A 24748-nucleotide genomic window follows, 5' to 3' on the forward strand; every position below is an offset into this window, starting at 1 on the left:
TTTACACCAAAGTCAGCCAGCCAGCGTTTACACCGCGGCCAGCCAGCCAGCGTTTACACCGACCTGGGCCAGCCAGCTATCGTCCCGTGCAATGCGCCGCACACGGCTGCATTGATCTTATTTAATTCGTGACCTGAATTTTGACCGAGGCGGTTGGTTTTGCCGTCGTTAATCCCCGGCAGACGAAGAAAAGCCCCCCCCCACCCCCCCCCCCCCCGAGCCGTCAAGGTCACGCGGAGCCGAGCGGAGAGACGACGACGACGCCGGCCGACAGATCCATCTCACGGGAAATTCCTGAGCGGCTGCGCAAGACAGGCGGGCAGCCGAGGGAAGACAAACACGGAGCAGGAGGGGCCTCTCTGAGTGTTTTATTGTCCCAAAATAAACACACGCAAACACACACACATGCCGGCGTGCGTGCGCGTTACCAGTGCGCGCGTACGAGCGGTCGCATCAAAACTCGGGCGACTCGGGTCCCTGAGTCGTGATTCTCCGAAATCTGTGCGGCCGCTGTGTTTTTGTTGTTGGCGTTTCACAGCCACCGGACGATTGGGATTGAGGTGGTTCATGTGTCCTGGTCGATGAGAAGAAGTTGGGCTGGTTGGTGGAATGGTTGGTGGGCTGGTTGATGGAGTGGTTGATGGAGTAGTTCATGGAGTGGTTGATGGGCTGGTTGGTGGGCTGGTTAGTGGGCTGGTTGATGGAGTGGTTGATGGGCTGGTTAGTGGGCTGGTTGATGGAGTGGTTGATGGAGTGGTTGATGGGCTGGTTGATGGAGTGGTTGATGGGCTGGTTGATGGAGTGGTTGATGGGCTGGTTGGTGGGCTGGTTGATGAGGGATTCCTTATTGAATAAAGTGATGCGTATTGTACAGTACTCTCATCCGATACAGAACCCTCATCTTACCCGATACAGAACCCTCATCTTATCCGATACAGAACCCTCATGTTATCCGATACAAAACCCTCATCACATCCGATGCAGAACCCTAAACTCATCCGATACAGAAGGCCGGTTAAATTAATTAAATATTTAGCCGCTCTATCACTAATCAACTCTATCAGCTACGTAATTATCCATCGGGTCAAGTTCCAGCGTCCTGCTTTTTTTTCCCCTCCACATTTTTTTTTTACATTGATTGAGCAATTTCTCTCTCGCGCGTGAAAATTCATCAACGTCCCGCGCCAATCGACTCCCAGCTCCGGAGCGACGTCGCAAATGAACGCGCCGGCGACGCCACGACGAGAAACAACAAAGTAACAACGGTCAGAATGTCAACGTCGTTCTCGCAGTAGCAGCAGCAGCAGCAAGCAGCAGCTTTTGGCTGGCCGTCGAACAAAGACGGATCACCGCATGGCGCGGTTTCAGATGCGCTTCCGCGGCCGTCCGAACCACCCTTCCTTGCGACATTAGGAAGCCGCTGCTGGAGCTACGCACTTTTAAATCCAAATTAAAAACTCGTTTTTTTCGGAAACTGCTCGCTAGTTCGCTGTCCTTCCACCGCACCTCCGATGAGCGCGTTTGGGCTTTGTACGGTGCGAAAGAAGTTCGACATGCGTGCAACTTGTAACACCGCTGTCAGAATACGGTATTCGCTCTCCGCTGTCATAGAGAGGGGGACGACTACTCGGAGGCGCCAGGACGAACCACAGACGAGCAGGTAAGGCAGCAGCAGCAGCCATGCGGTCAGCCGGTGCCAGATCCCCCACCCCTCCAAGCTCTGTGGTCCTTTAAATGTTAAGATGTTACTAGCCAATCAATGTACGGATGGAACAGGTGGAGTTCACATTCTTGATGGACTGCCGTTCCCTAGTAAGCCAGGGTGCATCTCCTCCTCGACGCCCACCCACGGGGAAGGGAGTTTTCGCAACATCTGTGCGGTGATCCACCAACCCCAAGCTGCTGCTGCTGCTGCGGCCACCTCCACAGCGCTGGGTCACAGGCAGCCACGTGCAGCCAACGTAGCCACCTCGACGAAACATCGTTACTCAAAACAACAATAACAGCCGCAAAAATAATGACAACAACAACTAAGCAGCCGTAAATTAAAGACGTACATTTAAATAAACCGAGCGGGCGCGTGACCGAATAGCTAACAGCGACGCGCCGGCTCGCGACAGGCGATTGCATAGCACTAAGCACAATTTTAAGGCTTCTGTAAATTAAATATAAATTTCAAATTGCCGTTTTGAGAAATTTGGTTCAGAAAGCAGGCAACTTGGTGCAGGGCTTAAGGGACGGGGAGAGAGAGAGTGTGGTGGGTGGGTGGTACGGACGGGATACAGACCATCCTTATCATCATCGTCGTCATCATCATCTTTACTGATCATCGTGGTCATCAGTCGCTGATAATTGTTTATTGGTGATTCCCGACGCAGCTGCTGGCAGTGGTGAACCCGCGCGGTTCACTTAACACAACTCGACACGTTTGTCGATGACAAGACTGTGTGTGGCCTTAAAAGGAAAACACGTGTAATAAGTCGACGTTTCAGGCAATGAACCTTATTCACTCTACCTCTGTGTGTGTGTGTGTGCTGTGAATCAGGACCATTGCCCCAAAACGTCACCCATCATGAACGCTGTATTCTTAAGGCTCACGCGGTGTCATCGACTTCACGCCTGTAATGTTGATCGTCCTTAACGATCATTAACCTTCCCCATCGATCATCAAAGATGATCATTTAGCATGAGTCATTGCCATCATCGTCGTCGTCGCGACAGTGGCGTTGCTATCAAGTGTGCAGGCGGTGCAATTGCACTGCGGCCCACGGGCCTTAGGAGGGAGGGGGGGGGTGGGGGGGGGGGGTCCAGGTACCCGTCACACCTTGGTACGTTTTTTTTTCCCCCCCGCGATGTTTTCCATCCATCCATCCATCAATCCCGAAGGGTTTTTGATGACATAAAACTTTCCGGGAGGAGCTGTAACAAATAATAATAATTATACGGACACGTCGCTCAACGTCGATTGTTAAGGCTCATGAAGCACGCGAGTGAGATATTGATAATTTTGTGAAGCGCCTCCCCGCCCCCACCCCCCCCCTCCCACACGCTGTAACGCGGCGTTGAGCGGTGGCGCAGCGGTGAGCGCACTGCGCCGCGAGTCCGCCGACCCGAGTCAGATCCCCGGTCACGGATAACGTCAGTGGCGAGCGATGTCTGAACAGGCCCTGGGAATCCACCGTTCACCAACATGAACCGACCGGTACGGAAACCCTGCACCCCACCCCCACCCCCCTGACGACTGGCACGTAGCACTGGGATGCAGTCATCCACCAGTGGATAAAAAATAAGCTTCAAACGATTACTACCATTACTATATTTCTTGTAGTATATAATGGGGTCTTGTGATCCGTGCAGGCCAGCCAGCCGCTAGCGGCCGCTACCATTCACCCGCAGCGTTCACAACGAAAATCGGTTCTTGAATCGATTGCTTCGCCTGGCTCTTTACGTCTCTCACACGCGGACGGACAGTCGGACACACACACACGCACACACGCAGCCGTGGTGGGGACGCGACCGACACGTGACAAACACGCGCGCACGGCACGTGGGAGTGCAATGTTACAAACTCAGAAGAATCGTCCCCGGGCGAGCGTGCGGCAAAACGTCGGGACATCTCGTCGCACAGCCACGGCAACGCAGCCCTAAGCAGCTGTGAGCCCTTGACAGCCCCCGTCTCCAAGCTCCGATACCCGAGTAGTTTGTGCGTCCGTCGCGCTACACATCCGTGCTCGTCTTGGCCGCGTCCGCGATCCGCTGCCGGATCTTGCGCTTGACCGCCGACGGCACGGCCCGGACTTGCTGGGAGACCCGGCACGGACCGCGGGGCCCCTCCGCGGAGCCGGATCCGGGCCGCGACGGCGACGCGGAGCCCGGGCCGTCGCCGGAGCTCCTCGGCTCGGCCGAGCCGTCGGCGGGAAGTCGGCCCGCCGCGCCGTCCTCCTCCTCGTCGGCGTCGTCTTCGCTCATCTCGGCGATGGCCGAGCGCTGCAGCATTTCGCCCGGGCAACCGGCAGCCGGGTAGACGTTGGGGTAGCCGGCGGCCGGGTGACCATTGGGGTAGCCGGGACTGGCGTCCGCGTGCCCCCGCACGGCCCACGTGGGGCTCCACGCGCCGTCGCGTGCGCCCGCCCGCACGAGCCACCGCGGCGGCTCCAGCGGCGTTCCGACATCGCCGCCGGCATCGTCGTCGTCGTTGCCGCCGCCGCCCCCTCCTCCTCCTCCTCGAGCAATCTCCATCGTCGAGCACCACCGCCGATGTCCGCCGGCTCTGGTTCCGGCGGCGCCGATGCCGCGGACCTCGGACGGGTGCAGCACCAAGCGCTGGCGGTAATCGAACGCCGTCGAGGCGCCCGCAGCCTCCTCCTGTTCCGTGAGTTGGCGCCTGCCGCCCGACACGTCCAGCTCGGAGCTGGCGCGCTCCCCGCTGGCGCGCCGGCGCCGCCCCGGCAGGCGGAAGCTCTGCCGCACGAGCTCGACGCCCTCGCGCAGCCGGTGCCTCTTGGACGACGACGACCGAGCCGCGTTCCCCGGGCGCCGTCGGTCAGAGGCGCCGCCGCCGCCGCCGCCGTCGTCGTCGTCGTCGCCGTCGTCGTCTTGACGGTGGCGGTAGCCGCCCCGCAGGTCCAGCGACTTGGGCAGGGAGCCGGCCCAGCTGCCGTGGCCGAGCTTGCAGATCCGCGCCACCCGCTGCTGGTACTGGGGCCTGCCCAGCTCGCCCTGCTGCCAGCCCGGGGTGCCCACCGTCGGCTCGGCCGCCGCGCCCCACCAGCCGGCCCCGCGCTGCGGGCGCAGGTCCATGGAGACGGAGGCCAGCGCGCGGCGCCGGCGCTCGCGCTCCCTGTCGGTGGACTGCTGCTGCTGCTGCTGCTGCAGGTTTGGCGATTTCCCCGAAGAGGAGCGACGATCGCCGGCGCCGGGATGGACGTGGGGGCCGGACGCTCTCCACCGCCGCTCGTCATCGTCACCGCCGCCGCCGTCGTCGCCGCCGCCGTCGTCGTCCTCGCCGTCGTCGTGGTAGCGCGAGGTGTCAAAGTGAGCGATGGACGCGGGCCGCACCAGCGCAGGCAGCGTGCCGCCGGCGCCGCGGGGAGAGCGCGCCAGGTTCACGCCGCTGCCGCCCGCCGCCGAGCCCGCCGGGCCACCGACACCGTACGCCGTCGCCACCGGCACGGGCGACGCCGCCGCCGCGGCCGCCCCGTGCTTGTACCGCACACTCAGGTTGGTGATGGGGCGGCCGCGGGCAACCTCCGCCGACCCCGACGTCTCGGCAGCGTCGGACGCCTTCCTCTCGACGACGGCGGCGGAGGCGCCCGCCCCCGACGTCCTCCTCCGCGTCTTCTGCCCGCGCCTCTTCAGCAGCGCGGCGATGTAGGCGGTCGCCTTGTCGGCGCCGGGAGGCGCCGCGACGGTCGCGCTCCCCTCGTCGTCCGCACCGGCGTCGTCGTGGCGACGGCGGCGGCGGGTGCGGTCGCTCGTCGGAGGTTTGCCGTCGGGCGACTCGGCGGCAGCGGCGCCGGCGGCGGCGTCGTGGTCGTCGCCGGTGCCTCGCCGGTGCAGGAATGCGGAGCTCTGCATGGCGATGGCGTGCAGCGGGCTCGGGTAGCGGTACACCTCGGAGCCGTCTCGCGAGCGTAGGTCGCGGCGGAAGCGCGGGTCGGGGTCGCGACCCGGGGCGGAGGTCACGGGGTCGGCGAGCCCGACCGGGGACGTCCGCGCGTTTGAGCCGTCGCCGAGGTCGTCTGCGGAACGAGAGGAAGGAAGATGAGACACGGAACGCGGACGAGGTGGAGCCGCGCCGGTTGTCTGCGTGGTGGTGGTGGTGGTGGCGAGATAATCATGAGCCACTTCTGAGACCACTTCAAGTGACCTCCGGTCCGAAGGATCGAGGAACTCACACGACGACTGAGGCCTACACGGCCCGGCTTTGGCTTTCGGCGACCGCTGCTGCTGATGATGATGCTGCTGCTGCCCTGTCGTTCTTAGGAATGAGGGCAGCTCCACGGCCGACCGAGGCCTCTCCTGGGGCCTAGGACGGGCCGCAGGGCGGCGGAGACGAACGGGGAGCTGCCCCGTCGTCGTCGTCGTCGCCGCCGGCGCCACCGACGACGACGACGGTGTTGACGTCGATGGGGCGTGGGGAGCCGGCGCTGGGCCCGAGCTGGAGATGGAGCTGCAGGAGTTGGAGAGGGAGAGGGAACCGTCCTCACTCATGGAGTAGAAGCCTGTTGGGGGAGGGGGCAGCAGGTGGGGTGGTGAGGGGGGGGGGCGACGGTGATTACGTTAGTAAACAAATAAACATTGCCGTCATCGGTGATGGACTGGGACTAACATCGGCCCGGGCATTCGTAAACACACCGGGCCAAATTCGGGATACGGGCAATTATTTAAGTTTATTTCAATGGTCTCTGCCGCGACCAGACCTAACTGCGCAGCGCTGGTAGCTAGAAGTTCCGACGTGACGATGCGCAATCCCATTGGCCCATCAGGGTCTGGGTCCAGAAAACACAAAACGGGGCCGGCGAGGAAGAAACTTTGGGCCTGGCGAACACGCGGGAGGCACGATGGCGACCGAGAGTGCAAATAAGCAACGAAGGGCACACGCTTTGGTTAGAGACGCTCATCACGCGCTGAACGCTCAGCTCAGCTTCAGGCCGCGTCGTGTGTCCCGCGCTCGGCGCTCACCGGAGCTGGGCCTGCTGTCCACGTCCGTGCCGTCCGTGTCCACGCGCAGCTCGCTCAGCGGCCGCTCCAGAGCGCACGGCTTCCCCAGTTCACATTGCTGGGAGGTGGAACGCGCACGCACGCACACACGCACACACACACACACGCACACACACACGGGCAGCTGCTGGGTTAATTCCATACCTCACGACGGGTTTGCTGGTGGTGGGCAGATAACACGCGAAGTCAGACGGGTCAAGTTTTATGCTCTTCTGTACCACGCGCTGTTTGCCGGCAAACACAACCGGATAAAGATTCCCCCCTTACCCCCCCCCCCCGTATAGCCGTTATCAGACTCTCGTGTGCAAGTGCTGTTGGCGAGCACCTATGAAGGCCGACACGGCACACGAGGGGGTGGGCAGCCGGCCGGCCACCTTTGTGTCCCCGATACCGATGTTTAACACAGCCCCACCAGGTACCCATTTAAGGCTGAGGCGACCTAGGGGAGGCCCAGGACCACCGCTCCCCCCACCCCACGCACACACACTAAGCACTCCACACAGTGCTGGATGCTGTTCGGTGGCTTACAGGCAACTTAAGTAAACCGGCTTGGTGTGTTCGTGTGTGTGTGTGGGGGAGCGGTAGTGCCGCGGTTAGCGGTACGCTGCGCTACGAACCCGACGACCCGGGTTCGATTATCGCCCGCGGCCAACACCGGTGACGATTATCTGAACCGGTCCTGGGCCTCCCCTAGGTCGACTCGGCCTCAAATGAGTACCTGGTGCGATGTGTTAAACATCACCACGAGGGAGACAAAGGCGGCCGGGCGTGGTGCGTGCCACCCACCTCCTCGTGTGCCGTGCCGGCCTTCATAGGTGCTCGCTAACAGCACTTGCCCCTACAGTCTGTTAAGGCTATACGGGAGATCTTTGTCTTTTTTTATCCACGTGTGTGTATCCACGTGTGTGTGTGTGTATCCACGTGTGTGTGTGTATTCACGTGTGTGTATCCACGTGTGTGTGTGTATCCACGTGTGTGTGTGTGTATCCACGTGTGTGTATCCACGTGTGTGTGTATCCACGTGTGTGTGTGTGTATCCACGTGTGTGTGTATCCACGTGTGTGTGTATCCACGTGTGTGTGTATCCACGTGTGTGTGTGTGTATCCACGTGTGTGTGTGTGTATCCACGTGTGTGTGTATCCACGTGTGTGTGTATCCACGTGTGTGTGTGTGTATCCACGTGTGTGTGTATCCACGTGTGTGTGTATCCACGTGTGTGTGTATCCACGTGTGTGTGTGTGTATCCACGTGTGTGTATCCACGTGTGTGTGTATCCACGTGTGTGTGTATCCACGTGTGTGTGTGTGTATCCACGTGTGTGTGTATCCACGTGTGTGTGTATCCACGTGTGTGTGTGTATCCACGTGTGTCTGCGTGCTCTAAGCAATGTGTGTATTCGCGTTTGTATTCGTCCGCTTGATGCGTCACGCGCGCGCTCATCAATGTGTATTCGCCCGGTGAGAAAATCCCATTCCCCCCCTAGGTCGGCTCAGCCTTAAACGAGCAACGGCCCCGGAGTGGCGCCTTCGACGTCCAAAGCGCCACGAGGATCCTGGCGCGCCGCTCGCGGCCTTCAAAGGTTTGCCGGCAGCAGCCTGTGAAGACTGCACCGGGGGGGGGTGGTGGGGGGGGGGGGTGGTGGGGGGTGGGTGGGGGGGGTGGTGGTGGGGTGGTGGTGGTGGGGGGGTGGTGGGGGGTGGGAGATGTTCGTCTCCTTGACGTGAGCGTGGTCCGCCTGGCCGTTGCTAACGCAGAGAGCTCCCTCGTCGTCAGGTGGGGGGTGGGGATACAGGTGGGGGGTGGGTGAGGGGATACAGGTGGGGGTGGGTGAGGGGATACAGGTGGGGGGTGGGTGAGGGGATACAGGTGGGGGGTGGGTGAGGGGATACAGGTGGGGGGTGGGTGAGGGGATACAGGTGGGGGGTGGGTGAGGGGATACAGGTGGGGGTTGGGTGAGGGGATACAGGTGGGGGTTGGGTGAGGGGATACAGGTGGGGGTGAGTGAGGGGATACAGGTGGGGGTTGGGTGAGGGGATACAGGTGGGGGTGAGTGAGGGGATACAGGTGGGGGGTGGGTGAGGGGATACAGGTGGGGGGTGGGTGAGGGGATACAGGTGGGGGTGGGTGAGGGGATACAGGTGGGGGTGGGTGAGGGGATACAGGTGGGGGTTGGGTGAGGGGATACAGGTGGGGGTTGGGTGAGGGGATACAGGTGGGGGGTGGGTGAGGGGATACAGGTGGGGGGTGGGTGAGGGGATACAGGTGGGGGGTGGGTGAGGGGATACAGGTGGGGGGTGGGTGAGGGGATACAGGTGGGGGTTGGGTGAGGGGATACAGGTGGGGGTTGGGTGAGGGGATACAGGTGGGGGTGAGTGAGGGGATACAGGTGGGGGTTGGGTGAGGGGATACAGGTGGGGGTGAGTGAGGGGATACAGGTGGGGGTGGGTGAGGGGATAAAGGTGGGGATAGACGGACCCTGTTCTCCCGGAGTTGGGGCTGGAATCGGGGAGAGCGATAATTGAGGTAAGGCGTGGCCCCGACTGATAGAGAACAGGGCCAGAAATTAAACTATAAAATATACGAATGCGATTCACAAGTTAGGTACAAGAATGTGTATTAGTACAGGTACTGTACCTCACACAGAGCCAATGCAGCGCGTTTGTATTCAAGAGGCCGGGAACGCCGAGATAAGAAAAAAAATGCGCAAAGAAGCATGCGTGATGTCGCATGTACAAGGGAGCCTTCATCCAGCAGTGGATAGACCACGGCTCGTGATGATGTGGCAAACCAGCTCCCACTTCACCCGCACATTAGCGACACGTGGATCGATATCGCGCGGTGCCTAGCCGCCTCTCTCTTCCCCCACAACAGCTTTCCACTTTGCTAATAATCGAATATTATCGCAGGACAGCGGCATTACTGAAGCCCCGTATAGAGGCCAGGTGCAGTTACACTTTGTGCCGCACAGAGACAGCTGCCAACGGGGGTGCCCCTTTCAATCGTGTTGAGATTGATGACATGTTGAGATGTAAAGCGCTTTCAGACGCCCCGACGTATAGGAGGAGGAGGGGGGGGGGGAAGGGGTGGGCCATCTCTATCAATAACAAAATCATCATCATCATCAACATTGATCAATAAATCATCGATAAACCCTGCAAATCGGTTGGATGTCAGTCGTCGTCTGCGGCAGCAGCGGCAGCAGCAGTGCCGAACGGAGGACTCGCGAAGACTCTCACCCCGCGCGTAGCCTCACGCCCGGTTGCATTACAATAGCGTAGCAGCCGCCCTTCTCCCGTCATTAATTTAAATCCAAATTAATTAATTGGTTTTGTCGTTCAACATTTTGTTTTCTGTTACCAGGTAAGGCACCACTTAGCTACATAAACGACCTGGCCACAAATGAGAGCCCGACGCAGTCGCCTCTCCATCACGTGGACATTTAGCAGCACGCCAAATCCGCTAAAGGCGTGCTCCTAAATGTGGAGGTGGGAAAAAAACCCGGGGGACGCGGAGGAAAATCCACGCGACCACCGGGAGAGAGACACCGCAAACTCCAAATATACAGCAGCAGCAGCAGCAGGCGTCAGGGTCGGGATCGAACCCACGGCCTCCTGCATACCGGGCGAGGTTGTTAACATCTCATAGCCACCGTGATGATGAGAGAGACACGCAAACTCCAAATATACAGCAGGCGTCAGGGTCGGGATCGAACACACGGCCTCCTGCATAACAGGCGAGGTAGTTAACATCTCCTAGCCACCGTGATGATGAGAGAGACACGCAAACTCCAAATATACAGCAGGCATCAGGGTCGGGATCAAACCCACGACCCCCTGCATACTGGGCGAGGTTGTTAACATCATCGTCATCATCGCCGTCGTCGTGGCTTTTGGAAATCCCTTCGCGAATGAATGGATGCACACCCAATGAATGCCAGTGTTGTTCTAAACAAACACTGATTGTTTACGCAATCTTGGAATGTTATCCTTAATGAGCCCCATTAACGGCTGGGTGTAGGTGGAGCGCATTCATTAAAATTGGGTGTATGTAGATGCTCCCTCCCTCTCTGCCTCTCTCCTTGGATAGCTATAGAGAATTGTGAAGGTTAAAAGTTGGGTAAACATGTCCAGGCTTGTTGAAATGCCGATTTATCTGGATTATAAGACGCACTTTGCCTCACCCCCCCTCCCTGCCCTGTGTTGTTCTCTACTGCTGTTGTTGTCGTTGTTCAAAAGTTTTGTAAACATTCACAATGCACAGCCAGCGACAATTCCCGGGGTCACAACTGGAGAAAGACCCCACCAAACACACACAGAACACATACAGAACACACACACACAGAACACACACACACAGAACACACACACAGAACACACACACAGAACACACACACACAGAACACACACAGAACACACACAGAACACACACACAGAACACACACAGAACACACACACACACACAGAACACACACACAGAACACACACAGAACACACACAGAACACACACACAGAACACAGAACACACACACAGAACACACACAGAGCACACACAGACAGAACACGCACACACACATAACACACAGAACACACACACACAGAACACACAAACACAGAACACACACACACAGAACACACACAGAACACACACACAGAACACACACACACACAGAACACCCACACAGAGAACACACACACAGAACACACACACACAGAGAACACACACACACACACAGAACACACAAACAGAACACACACAGAGAACACACACACACACAGAACACACACAGAACACACACACAGAACACACACACACAGAACACACACAGAACACACACACAGAGAACACACACACGGAACACACACAACACACGTCCAATCACATTGCGGGTGTTGGTCGTGCAAAGCCACAACAAAAACAATAACGGAGCGATGGCGAGCACAGGGGAGTTGACATAACGGGGTGGGGGGAGGGCACGTGACCGGGTTCACAGATCATTATAATCCTCCTTTGTGTTGGCCATGCGACTGACCACAATTGTGAATTATGCCAAACAAACCCAAAAGAGAAAAGCGACACGAACTCTCTCATAAAGCCCTCTCCCGCCGTGACCAGCAGACCTCGGACAATCGGCGTTTGGCTCCCGAACATAAAACTACTTTTCCATCACAACCCTTGGTCACACTGCACAATGGAGACGTCACTGTTACTACTATCACAGCCCTTCAGCACCACGCAGTGCGTAACACATCTTCGTGCTCTGAAGAAGGGCCGTTATCCGAAACGTCGCCTGTTAATATTGTTTCATTGTAATTAGCAATTCAACATCACGCTGCACATTATCACATCGTCACGTGTCCCGTCATGCTCCCCATCATTACAACACACCACGAAACCTCCATCGCACTCCCCGTCAACGCAATATCCACACTCCCCGTCGTCATCAATCCCAGCACCACATCATCGTCACGCTCCGCATCGTCACGCTCCGCATCGTCACGCTATTGGCTGGCCGTCGAACAAAGACGGTCGATCGCCTCGCGCGCTTTTCACGTGGTGCTTCCGCGGCCGTCTGGAACGCTCTTCCTTGCGAAACGAGGAAGCCACTGGGAGCGATGCACTTTTTAAATCATCCAGATTGAAAACTCGTTTCTTCAGAACTTTTTTAAGTCTGTTGTCCTTCCCCCCCCCCCCGCAACCTCGGACGAGCGCGGTTGGCTTTGTACGGCGCGAAATAAGTCCAACACACACACACACGTCACATCATCACGTATCCCGTCAAACTCCCCATCGTCAGAACACACAATCACATTGCCCATCATCATCATCATCCCATCAGCGCTCAACAACAAACCTCCCCCCATCACACGCCAGCCACCAGCTGGGTGGTGCTTCGCCCCCTTCAACACCGCCACTCAATCACAGGCGGCGTGGAGGGGCTGAGTGGTGGGGGGGTGAGTGGTGGGGGGTGAGTGGTGGGGGTGAATGGTGGGGGGTGATTGGTGGGAGGTGATTGGTGGGGGTGAGTGGTGGGGGGTGAGTGGTGGGAGGTGAGTGGTGGGGGGTGAGTGTTGGGGGGTGAGTGGTGGGGGGTGAGTGGTTGTGCTGTGGCCGATTTTAGGTGGACAAAGTAAAAACGGCGACTAATTATTTCAATGAAGATGACAATTAAGATGACGAAACACTCTCACAACACTCTCTCATGTGCACTCGGACACACGCTTTCTTCACTCACGGGGTAAAGCCCATTGAGCTCTGTGTGTATGTGTGTGTGTATGTGTGTGTGTATGTATGTATGTGAGTTGAACTTCTTTCGCACCGTACCTAAGCCAACCGCGCTGATCGGAGGTGCGGGCGGGGGGGGGATGCTGCTGGCTCAGGAAGCGACCTTGGCCACAAGTGACAGCTCACCGGGGTGGCTCACGGCGTGCGCGCGTTATCATCGGCCACGGTCGGTCCACCTTTGTTTTTATCGCTCCGTCTCCTGTTTGGAGACGGCTTCTCGGGACCTGGCTTGCTTCAATCCTTCGGCTGCCACCGAGTTTGCTCGTCTCGACCAAGGGGGGGCACTATCATCCATTCCTGGCGACGTGTCCGGACTTGGCTCTCCTATTCACTCTTCTCCTCTCTCTCTCTCCTCTCTCTCTCTCTTCCATCTCACTTCTCCTCTCTCTCTCTTCTCCTCTCTCTCTCTCTCTTATCATCTCTCTCGCGTCTTCTCCAATACACGAGTTGCTCTACCCGTCTCTCGGCGTGTGTATGTTGAACTTTCGCACCGTAAGTAGCCAACGGTGCTAATCGTAGGCGCGGTGCGAACATGCACGTTGCTCATTATCTCTCTCTCTGTCCAGTTGTTGTTCCAACTTCTCTTTGTCCATATCCGTGTCTTCCATCCGTATATGAAACATTATCCGTCGACGCCGCTGGCGCTGGCCATTGCGGCACGAGCAATGCTGACAACGCAAACGTCTTAAACTCAACACGTTCGTCGCCTTCAAAAGGTGAGCACATTGAGATGGCAGGCGACGTGTCGGGTAACGGCCCTTCAGCAGTCTCCTACCATTGTGTCACGAAGCCCCAGAACTCCATCGATGATTTTAGTCTCTCTCGTTCGGCAAGGAATATTTACAGCGGTGCCCCCCACCCCCCCCCCACCCCCAAGTTTCCCTTCGCACGTTTAAGCTGGCGAAACGTCGTACTCAGATTGTAGATGTTGTGGATTTGCTTTCCAACACACCGGTGTGCTGTACTCGTAACGAATTGGCGTGTTCTGTCGACGTGCCAACCCTTACTCATTGGCTGTGTCGAGTGGTGGCGGGTTTAACGACACATTCATATATTTACGCCATCTAACCCCGCAAAAAAAAACTGTATTATGGATGATATTGGGGGTCGCGAAAGCCTGCCACGTGTGAAACTGACTTAAGCCGTGGTTCCGTTTGATTTAGTCACTGTCCGCACCTTCCAGTAGCACGGTTGGCCACGGACGGTGCGAAAGAAGTTCAACCCAAACACAATTAACATCATCATTATCATGCCTTGTGCACATTTCCTTCGTATGTTGGAAAATGAATGACACAAGCCCCAAGCAGTGCCACTGTGGCCATGCAACCAAAGCTACGGACCGCAGAGTAAACCCACAGAGACACGCAGTGGCACGGAGAGTCTCGTATACAGAAATGCGCAGAGACTCGCAGAGATACATATAAACAGAGATGCATTCAAGATAAGCCACAGCGTCGAGGATGTGGCCATGCACCCCAAGCTATGAACCGCGTGAGTAAAACCCACTGCGGACTGCGCTCCCTCAACGGAGGAGGTGGAAACAGCGACACGACACGAATTCTCTCTCTCTCTGCTGAAGCCCTCTCTCGTCGTGTCCAGCAGCAACAGAGCTCGACATTGGTTGACATCGAGCTTCCTGGACCATGTCGCGTGCTGCCTCAATCGCGCGCGAGAAGAAAATGCCGACCCGTGCGTAAGAGAAGTGAGCACACACACGCGCTCACGTCAATGCCATATGCGCGCCCCCCTTCTCTCTCTCTCACACACGCACTCGCCCGTGTAGCCCGGCCTTCCTTCCAAACACGATCTTCCTCCACGCTTACAAGGGAGAGCGGTGGCGCAGCGGTTGGCGCAACTGCGCTGTACGAATCCGCTAACCCGAGTTGGGATTCCTGGCCCCGCGGATGTCATCTGAAGTGGCGGAGTGCGCTAAGCACTACGCCACCGCTCCCACTTTATCCTCTGCACACACAAAACACAACTATGCAAGAGACAAAGATCCACCGTATAGCCTGTAACAGACTGTTGGGGGCAAGTGCTGTTAGCGAGCGCCTGTGAAGGTCGGCACGGCGCGCGAGGGGGTGGGTGGCCAGCACCACGCCGCCTTTGTCTCCACAGTGGCGATGTTTACACATCGTAGCAGGTACTCATTTGAGGCTGGGTCGACCTAGGGGAGGCCCAGGACCGGTTCAGATAATCGTCACAGGGTGTTGGCCGTGAGCGGCTACGGACCCGGGTCGCCAGGTTCGTAGCGCAGCGCAGCGCTAACCGCTACACCACCGCTCCCCACACGCAACGCCACACACACGCGCGCCCGGCTCTCTCTCCTCCCCCCCCCCGACTCGCTCACTCACTCACCAGCTGCTCCTTGATCAACTCCAGATCTCGTCCCACCGCCAGGAGCGCATCATCCGCCTTCCCGTCCGACCGTCCTGGGCCCCGGCCATAGCACCGCTCCCTCCCGCGACGCTGCGGCTGCGGCCGCTGCGTCGTCGGCCGCGTGAGCGCTTCGCGCACCCTCGCCTCCCGCTCCTCCCGCAGAAGTTGGAGTTCTCGCAGAGCCGCGACGCTCGCCTCGAGCCTCTCGCGAGCGCGAATCCTCTCCGACTCTGCCCCCCCCGTGACCACCGCCGAGGTCCAGGAGGCGGCCGGCGACGTCGTCGTCCCGTAATGGTTGGGGCCCGGATTGGGGCGAGGGTTCGGGGTGGAGGCGCCGGCGTCTCCCGATGAGGTGGAAGAGGTGGAGGAGGGTTGTGGTTGAGAGAATGCGAGGAGCTGCCAAGCCGTGGCGGTCACGCAGAGTCCCTTGGACATGATGATGATGGTGGTGGTGGTGGAGGTGATGATGTCGTGTGGCGATGATTGTCCCGGCGATGTCGAGACGAAATCGTTCTTTGCTTTCGAGTCGAGAGGTAACGCGGTCGCTATGACGACGATGTTAACGACGTTTGCTGATGACAATTTGCGTTCTCACCGTGCAAAGCGACACTCGCAACACAACAACAACAACATTAAAATCCTCTCCCTCGTGCCACTCGACTGACGCGACTGGTGATGACGATCGTGATCTTACTAGAAATCACTTCAACGCTAAGAGCAACTTCAACAGCAGCTATCTGTAAGCGCCATCGCTTATTCGGCTCCCCGCATTGTACTTCACCGGCACGCGAGAGAAGCGCATCAACAACTTGATGGCGATGAAGATGGCGATGATGCCGCTGCTGCTACCAATATCGATGCATGTCCATGTACACACAAGCACGCACCAGACAGTGATTGATAGCGTGAGCCCCCCCCTCCCCCCCACCACGCTAAGAGGAGCAGGAGCGGGGCAAGAGACGCGGTGCCGCTAGCGTCTCGAACGCGCAAAACCTCGCGCCGCGCCTCGCTCGCTCGCTCCGAGATGAGAATGAGTCGCCGATTCCCGACAGAGCTGCTGTTGTGTGTACGGAACGCGGTGTCGTGGTGGGGGCGAGTGGGGGGGCGGTAAGGGTTAGGGGTGGTTTGTTGGGAGGTGGTGAAGGGGTGGTGGGAGGGGGGCAGCCAGCCTGTCACTGGCGTCAGCCCCCGCGGTGAACATCGCTCATTGGGCAGCAGCTGCCCCTTTCGTCTCCCCCTCCTTGACCGACGCCACCCTCCCCCCTCCCTCTCCATGGCTCTGCCCGCCTCCCCCCTCTCTCTCTGGTCTCTCTCTCGCCCCGCCGTCACTGCTTTCACCTCTCCTTTGCTAATCCGGCCTTCTTCAGAGCACCCCCTCCCTCTCCACCGCCACCCCCCTCCCTCCCCCTCCCAGCTCCCCTCTACCATGGGGCGGTGTCACGGCCCAGCCGTAACGCGCTCGCCGCTTGTTGCGCAGAAACTCGCGGTTCGAATCGGACAACCCTCTCCCCCACCCCACCCCCCCTGGTTAATACGCTCGGTGTATGAACCGTGATGTTACTACGCGCTGTCAGCTTCGCTCACAGGGGACGTGAGACATGTCGATGCGGTTCAGGAGCTTGATGCCAATGTCGAGGCCTTGTGCTGCTGCTGCTGGTGGCCATAACCTACTGGACATCCGTGAAAAAGATCTTGATAGCTCATCGGATCCGTCCAGTACAACAGAACATTCTGATCCTGAGATGGCTTCGGGAGACAGTCCGTGTCGTGTCCCTCTTCCTCATCATCCGTCGAAGGAGCGGTTGCATGCCCACAGTGGCACTACATATATGGCTTGTCTTGAATGCATCTCTGTTTATTTATATGTCTCTACGAGTCTCTGTGCATCTCTGTATACGAGTCCCGACGTGTCACTGTGTGTGTGTCTCTATGGGTTTACTCTGGGGTCCGTGGCTTTGGTTGCATGTTCACTAGGGATCTCTATCCCTGTGTCTCGATTGATATACAGGGTGCTTCAAAATTGTTTTAACACTTCTATGGGGCTATCGTTTTTCATGGGAAAAGAACGGATAATAAATACACTGTATCGTGATAACAAATGTCTGTTAATATCTTCAAAAAGTGAAAGAGTCTCCACTTCCATAATGGAAGTTTTTGTGGTTAGATCGTGTAAATATAAAAATGTGTCAGGGGTTGTTATACCATACTTCACCACGCTGGTCTGCGCTGGGTTGATGAAGAGAAGGGGGGTTCAATCAAGACGTTAGGAATCGAACTTTTAAGATAACCCAGGGGGAGTGGGGAGGGGGGGTCATATCGCAATGCGCTAACCGCGGCGCCACCGCTCTTACCCCCCCCCCCACCCGACACGTGACTCGGACTCGCCGTTAAAGAGGTCCGAAAGGAGGCGAGTGATGTAGATTGAGACGGACGCGCAGACTGCGGCGAGACGTAGCGACTCATTAATTTGTTTTGTCGGCAGGTGAAAGCCACCCCATTAATGTTGTCGTCAAGAGGGATCCCATCAAAGGCCTCCCGAGACAATGGGGGTCGCGTTCCTTCATCCCCGCCGAGGCTGACTCTGTCTACCCGGCAGCGTGAGACGGGTGGTGGGGTGAAGCGTGGGTACGAAGGACGACACCCCCCCACACCCACCCACCCACCCCCCATAGCCTTTAACAGACTGTTGGGGCAAGTGCTGTTGCTGAGCACCTGCGAAGGTCGGCACGGGGAGCGGTGGCGCAGTGGTCAGCGGACCGCACCACGAACCGGGCCACCTGCGTTCGACACCCGCTCGCCACCAATATCAGTGGCGGATATCTGAATTGGCCCTGGGCTTCCTCGAGGTCGGCTCAGCCTTAAATGAGTAACCGGTGCGCTGGGGGTGGGCGGCGGGGGGGTGAGGCTGGGAGATAAAGGCCACGACTACATCAGTGGTGACTGAACGTGGACTTGGACCGCCCTTGGATCGACTCAACCTTAAATGAGCAGCTCGTGCCGGGCGCAAAACCGTTAGAACTGACCTGGCCGCACACAATCCCGCACCTCCCTCGTGCGATCTGTGCGAGCATCAGGGAGGCCACGGTGGCTAGGAGATGTTAACTACTTCGCCTGGTATACAGGAGGTCGTGGGTTCGATCCCGACCCTGACGCCTGCTGCTGTATATTTGGAGTTTGCGTGTCTCTCTCTCTCTCATCATCATCACGGTGGCTAGGAGATGTCAACTACCTCGCCTGGTATACAGGAGGTTGTGGGTTCGATCCCGACCCTGACGCCTGCTGTATATTTGGAGTTTGCGTGTCTCTCTCACTCTCATCATCATCACGGTGGCTAGGAGATGTTAACTACCTCGCCTGGTATAGAGGAGGTCGTGGGTTCGATCCCGACCCTAACGTCTGCTGTATATTTGGAGTTTGCGGTGTCTCTCTCTCTCCTCGTGGATTCGTCTCTGGGTGCTCCGGGGTCCCCCCCCCCCCCCTACTCCACATTTAGAAAACGCGTTTGGAGCATTTGGCTGCTGTCAACGTCCACGTGATGTTCGGCCACTTCGTTGGGTCATCATCTGTGGCCAGGTTGCTTCTGAGAAAAGAGCTGCATAGCTTCAGTTGGGCTTTCTTTACCCGGTCAAATAACTCCAACCCAGAGCAGCCCGTGACAGCTGCCCCAGGGTCACGCGTGGGTTCCCGCGTGACTTTTACGCCACCTGTCGGGCGCAATGGGACGGTAACAACGTCACACCGAGACGTGCACTATGAAGAAGGGCCATTGCCCGAATCGTCGCCTGTTATATATGCTTTCATCATTATAAGACCACATCCGTTGTTGTTGTTGTTGTTGTTTGGGCTTGAGCCACCGCTGCCATCAACTTCTGTATTGCAAATTTTGGGTTGAAATAGGTTAGCCGCATAGAGGCGAAATCGCAGAAAGCCAGGGAGAGCAGAATTCCTACACAAAATTCGATCTATGCGGTTTGCGTTCACTCCAAGTGCTGCTATGCGATCGGAGGTGGGACAACACGGTGTGTACTATGTGTGTACTGTGTGTGTACTGTGTGTGTACTGTGTGTGCTGTGTGTGTACTGTGTGTATTGTGTGACTACTGTGTGTCTGTGTGCTCTGTGTGTACTGTGTGTATTGTGTGTATTGTGTGAATACTGTGTGTGTCTGTGTGCACTGTGTGTATTGTGTGAATACTGTGTGTGTCTGTGTGCACTGTGTGTATTGTGTGTATTGTGTGAATACTGTGTGTGTCTGTGTGCACTGTGTGTATTGTGTGAATACTGTGTTCTGTGTGCACTGTGTATTGTGTGATTACTGTGTGTGTGCACTGTGTATATTGTGTGAATACTGTGTGTGTCTGTGTGTTCTGTGTGCACTGTGTGTATTGCGTGAATACTGTGTTCTGTGTGCACTGTGTATTGTGTGACTACTGTGTGTGCACTGTGTATATTGTGTGAATGTGTGTCTGTGTGCACTGTGTGTATTGTGTGACTACTGTGTGTGCCTGTGTGCTCTACTCGGCAGACCGCTGCCTCGCGCTGTGGATTGTGGTTTTGGGTGACCGTGCGCTCCACGCTACGCAATTTCGCTTCGTGCGCCCTTTATTTGGAACACATTTACTGCCGCATAGAGCAAGGGAATCCTGTATGAACGGGTCCCTGCATTACTCACATGCGCCTCCAGACAAAGGTCCCCCGAATAGCCTTAACAGACTATTGGGACAAGTGCTGTTAGCGAGCACCTCTGAAGGCCGGCACGGCACACGCTGGGGTGGGTGACCAGCACCACGCCTTTGTCTCCCAAGTGGCGATGTTCACGCACCGCACCAGGGTACTTATTTGAGGCTGAATTGACCTAGGGGAGTGCACAGGACCGGTTCAGATAATCATCACCGGTGTTGGCCGCGAACGAGATATCAAACTCGGGTCGCCAGGTTCGTAGCGCTGCGTAGCGCTAACCACTGCGCCACCGCTCCCCTTCTGCGCCACCAGAGGGCGCCCCAACACAGCCGGGACCACGGGTCGCTCCCCCCCACCCCCCCTCAGGTCCCCCCCCCCCCCCCCAAGGTCCTCTCCAGGGCTGCCCTGTGGGTGACACCGCAGGGGACTGGGTGAGCCGTGGAGTCATCGACGTGCAGGTCACGAGCGGTATGGCTGGCGGCATGTTCAGTGACTTTGCATGAAAAGGTTAACATTGATAGTTCTGCTGCTACGGGCTGAGTGGAGGGTGGTGGTGGTTGTTGTTGGTCGTGTGTTCGTAGTTGGGGGGGGGAGCGGTGGCGCAGTGGTTAGCGCTACGCTGCGCTACGAACCTGGCGACCCGAGTTTGATATCCCGCTCACGGCCAACACCGGTGATGATTATCTGCACCCGTCCTGGGTCTCCCCTAGGTTGACTCAGCCTCAAATGAGTACCCTGGTGCGGTGTGTAAACACTGCCACTCGGGAGACAAAGACGGCCATGCCGGCCTTCATAGGTGTTACTTGCAAAACAGCACTTGCCCTGACAGTCTGTATCGACTATTCGGGGATCTTTGTCTTATCTTCTCTTTGTTCATAATGTGGTGGTATTAGTGGAGGTATTGGTAGTTGTAGGTGGTGGTGATGGTATGGGTGGTGGTGGTATTGGTAGTAGCAGGTGGTGGTGATGGTATGGGTGGTGGTGGTATTGGTAGTAGTAGGTGGTGGTGGTAATGGTATGGGTGGTGGTGGTATTGGTAGTAGTAGGTGGTGGTGGTAATGGTATGGGTGGTGGTATTGGTAGTAGTACGTGGTGGTAATGGTATGGGTGGTGGTGGTTGTATTGGTAGTAGTTGGTGGTGGTATTGGTATGGGTGGTGGTGGTATTGGTAGTAGAAGGTGGTGGTGATGGTATGGGTGGTGGTGGTATTGGTAGTAGTAGGTGGTGGTAATGGTATGGGTGGTGGTGGTGGTGGTATTGGTAGTAGTAGGTGGTGGTGGTGGTGGTAATGGTATGGGTGGTGGTATTGGTAGTAGAAGGTGGTGGTGATGGTATGGGTGGTGGTGGTATTGGTAGTAGTAAGTGGTGGTAATGGTATGGGTGGTGGTGGTGGTATTGGTAGTAGTAAATGGTGGTAATGGTATGGGTGGTGGTGGTATTGGTAGTAGTAGTTTGTGGTGGCAGCCTATTCAGGGCCAAGTGCGTGGCTCGCAGAGGGCATTTCAGAACGATTGATGAAAAGTTGCTGCACTCCACTCTGCTCTAGGGTCTCCGCTGGTCGCCTCCACTGCTGCAGAAGGTGGAAAGGTGGGGGGGGGGGGGGCGTGCTCTGTCCGACTGCACGCCAGAGTTTGTTTACCAAACCCCCGGCCGTGCCGATGAGACCTCAAAAGGTCAAAACCACACTGGCCCTCCGTTGGCTCGCTTCAACCAAATGGCGGTGGAAAAAAAATGCAACGAACGGTCACTCGGGCCGATGACATAAAATAAGAATTAGATCGCCTACTTCGTTCGTGTATGAGAATAGGTTTTACCCTTTCTGGCCATAATAAAACAGTTGCGTTAAGATGTTAAAACACCAAACCGAAACATTTTGCAAGGCATCATGTATTGCATTAACCACATATACTTGTGGTGAACATGCAAACAAACAAAAGCATGCTCTGACAGTATATGATGGATGCATTGTCTCTGAAACTGATTGGTCCACACCAGAGACGGCCTTCTTTAGAGCCTCGTCTCACACAGTTTTAGACCAGTGGACGACGCCGAAAGGCGAACAGCACAAAGACAATGCCACTATGAGGACATTGAGAGCTCAGGGTGACCAGCGACATCATGCCAGTATCAAAATATTTTTTTTATATACTGGCAAGGGAGGTCCCATGATTCGTCCGTGTATTTAATTCAAGGCCGTAGCTATGGAGTCAACATTGGGGGGGACCAAATCTTACAGGCGGTCTGGGGGTCCCCCCCCAGAAAATAAATAAATCTAAATTTGGAAACTCATTTCCTGCCTAGTATATTTAAAAAATTCACTAACACATAGGATGGACTTTTTAGTTATTTTTTACAATAATGTCAAATTGTGTATCGTATTACATTGCTCTGTTTTTTTTTACCTTTTATTGTTTCATTGTATGTAATGGCAGAGATTAGGGATTAATAAAGTACAACCATAACTACACTCATATAAACATGTATCTTTTTATATTCTTAGCTCTTTCGGTAAAGTCACGTTGAAGGGAAACAATAAAATAATAAAATATATATAAAACAATAAAAATTCTCACGACGTTTCGACCATAACACAAACGGTCGTCATCAGGTTTATGTTATGGTCGAAACGTCGTGAGAATTTGTATTGTTTTATATATATATTTTATTATTTTATTGTTTCCCTTCAACGTGACTTTACCGAAAGAGCTAAGAATATGAATTACTGCAGTCACGAAAGCTTTAAATCAAAATGTATCTTTTTATAGCAATATATTGGGGGGGGGGCATTTTGAGCATCTTTGAATATTATAATTACGGCCTTGATTTAATTGCCTATAAATTGCCCGCGGTGGCCTGCGATCCAGCAGTGGATCGACCATGGCCGATGAAGAATGCTGCATAATTGCACGACGCCACGGGTTTTTTTTTTGTTTTAACTGTAAACATTGTCGTGTTTATCGTACGGCGGTGGCTGGCAGAGAAAAAAATGTGTCGCTTCAACACAAACTATTTTAACACAAACTATTTACTACGACTCTTTGAGAGTTCACGCGGTCGCTACACCCAAGTACTTCATAGTGGAGGATCGGAGGGGGGGGTGAAGGGAGAGTGGAGCTATCAGGATAGGAGGGACGACTACTCCCAGATAGTTCGGTCTGGCTGGAGAGAGCCATCGGAGAGATCAGCAATGTGAGTTATGGGGAGAGTGCAGGGGGAGAGACTGATGACTCCATCATTCGCACATTGAGCAGAAACACAGATAATAAAATAGACTTTGTTTTGTGTGTAAGCCAGACACCGTGTGGAGGCCACAGTCATCGTAGCTATCACAATCGTTCATTGTTGGACCCATCCCTGAATTAATATGGTTTGACCATACTTCACCACGTCGGTCGCACTGGATTGGCGAAGGGTTTGGGGTTTGTGGGGAGTGGGGCGGGGAGGCACACTCCCGGTCGCCTTTGTCTCCCCGGCGCTGCTGTTTTACACAAAGCACCAGACATACTCTTTGGTTCTATTCGGTAAAGTGACGTAGGTAAAAAATAAAATAACAAAAATCACGACGTTTCGGCAACAACACAAGTGGCCTTCATCAGGTGTGTTGTGGCCGAAACGTCGTGATTCTTGTTATTTTATTTTTTACCCACGTGACATTACCGAATAGAACCAAAGAGTATGGATCCTTGCAGTCACGAAAGCTTCAAATCTAGAAAAGCACCAGACACTCATCTAAGGCTGAGTCGATCTACACGCGGGGGCTTATCACTGCCCACTGATGGCAGGAGGTTCACTCCGCCACTCACCGCTCTGCGCTCACGACATTGTACATAGATACCCGTCCCATACCTGTCCCTGCACGTACACACATAAAAGTTTTACATATATTTTTTTTTACATATCCCATCTGCCTAGGCGGCCCGTGTTGTGGTGGATAATAGCATCAGCACTGCTTCAGCAGAGATGATCTGGGTGTAATCTATCGCGAGGCGAGTTACACTGCAGGAGAATAATGTTCGCAATGTTTATCCTTGTCCTCGTTTGACGTGCAGTTGTTTTTGTTCCGATATTTGTGGGTTTATAACATTGGTGACCCAGGTCACGATTGCAAATGAACGAAACTATTTTAACGATTTAAACTATTGTTATTTTATTTTACCAGATAAGGCTCGCTGAGCTATAGAGCCGGGTTTTTTTTTCAGAAGCGACCTGGCCACAAATGAAAGCTCAACGAAGTGGCTTATCAGGTGCAAATATATTGCAGCCAAATACTCTAAACGCACATTTCTAAGTGTGGAGGGGGAAACCGGAGGACCCGGGGAAAAATCCACGCGACTTCGGGGAGAAAGAGAGACACGCAAACTCCAAATATACAGCAGGCGTCAGGGTCGGGAATGAACCGGCGACCTCCTGCATACTAGGCGAGGTAGTTAACATCTCCCCACCGACGATACCCATCCTGCGGCTGGTTTCTTTCTCACACTGGTTCAACAAAATAGACTTCAACCTTAATAAATAAAACGTGATTGTCTATTTAGCCCATCATCCTATTGGCTTGTCCAGCGGCGTCAGCCTCGCTCAACAGATGCCGCTGGGTTGCGAGCAGTTTTTGTTGCTGCTACAAATTGTACATAATTATCTTATGATTATAATCAACGCACAATTCATTGCAGATACGGCGCATGCA

At 55.6% G+C, this 24748-nt stretch overlaps 1 protein-coding gene across 1 annotated transcript; it reads right to left on the reverse strand.

Moving 5' to 3' along the window:
- Positions 1-352: 352 nt before the first annotated feature.
- On the reverse strand, positions 353-16524 carry LOC116947061 (uncharacterized). The gene is made up of 4 exons (XM_032962449.2): positions 15365-16524; positions 6685-6781; positions 5898-6224; positions 353-5741 (listed from the first exon to the last, which is right to left on the reverse strand). The coding sequence occupies exons 1-4, from the start codon at positions 15818-15820 to the stop codon at positions 3718-3720; spliced, it is 2904 nt and encodes a 967-aa protein (XP_032818340.2). The 5' UTR covers positions 15821-16524; the 3' UTR covers positions 353-3717.
- Between the last annotated feature and the right edge of the window lie 8224 nt (positions 16525-24748).

This window comes from Petromyzon marinus, chromosome 29 (genome assembly GCF_048934315.1).
Source record: "Petromyzon marinus isolate PM22_M1 ecotype Great Lakes invasive population chromosome 29, UKy_Petmar_22M1.pri1.0, whole genome shotgun sequence".
NCBI lineage: Eukaryota > Metazoa > Chordata > Hyperoartia > Petromyzontiformes > Petromyzontidae > Petromyzon > Petromyzon marinus.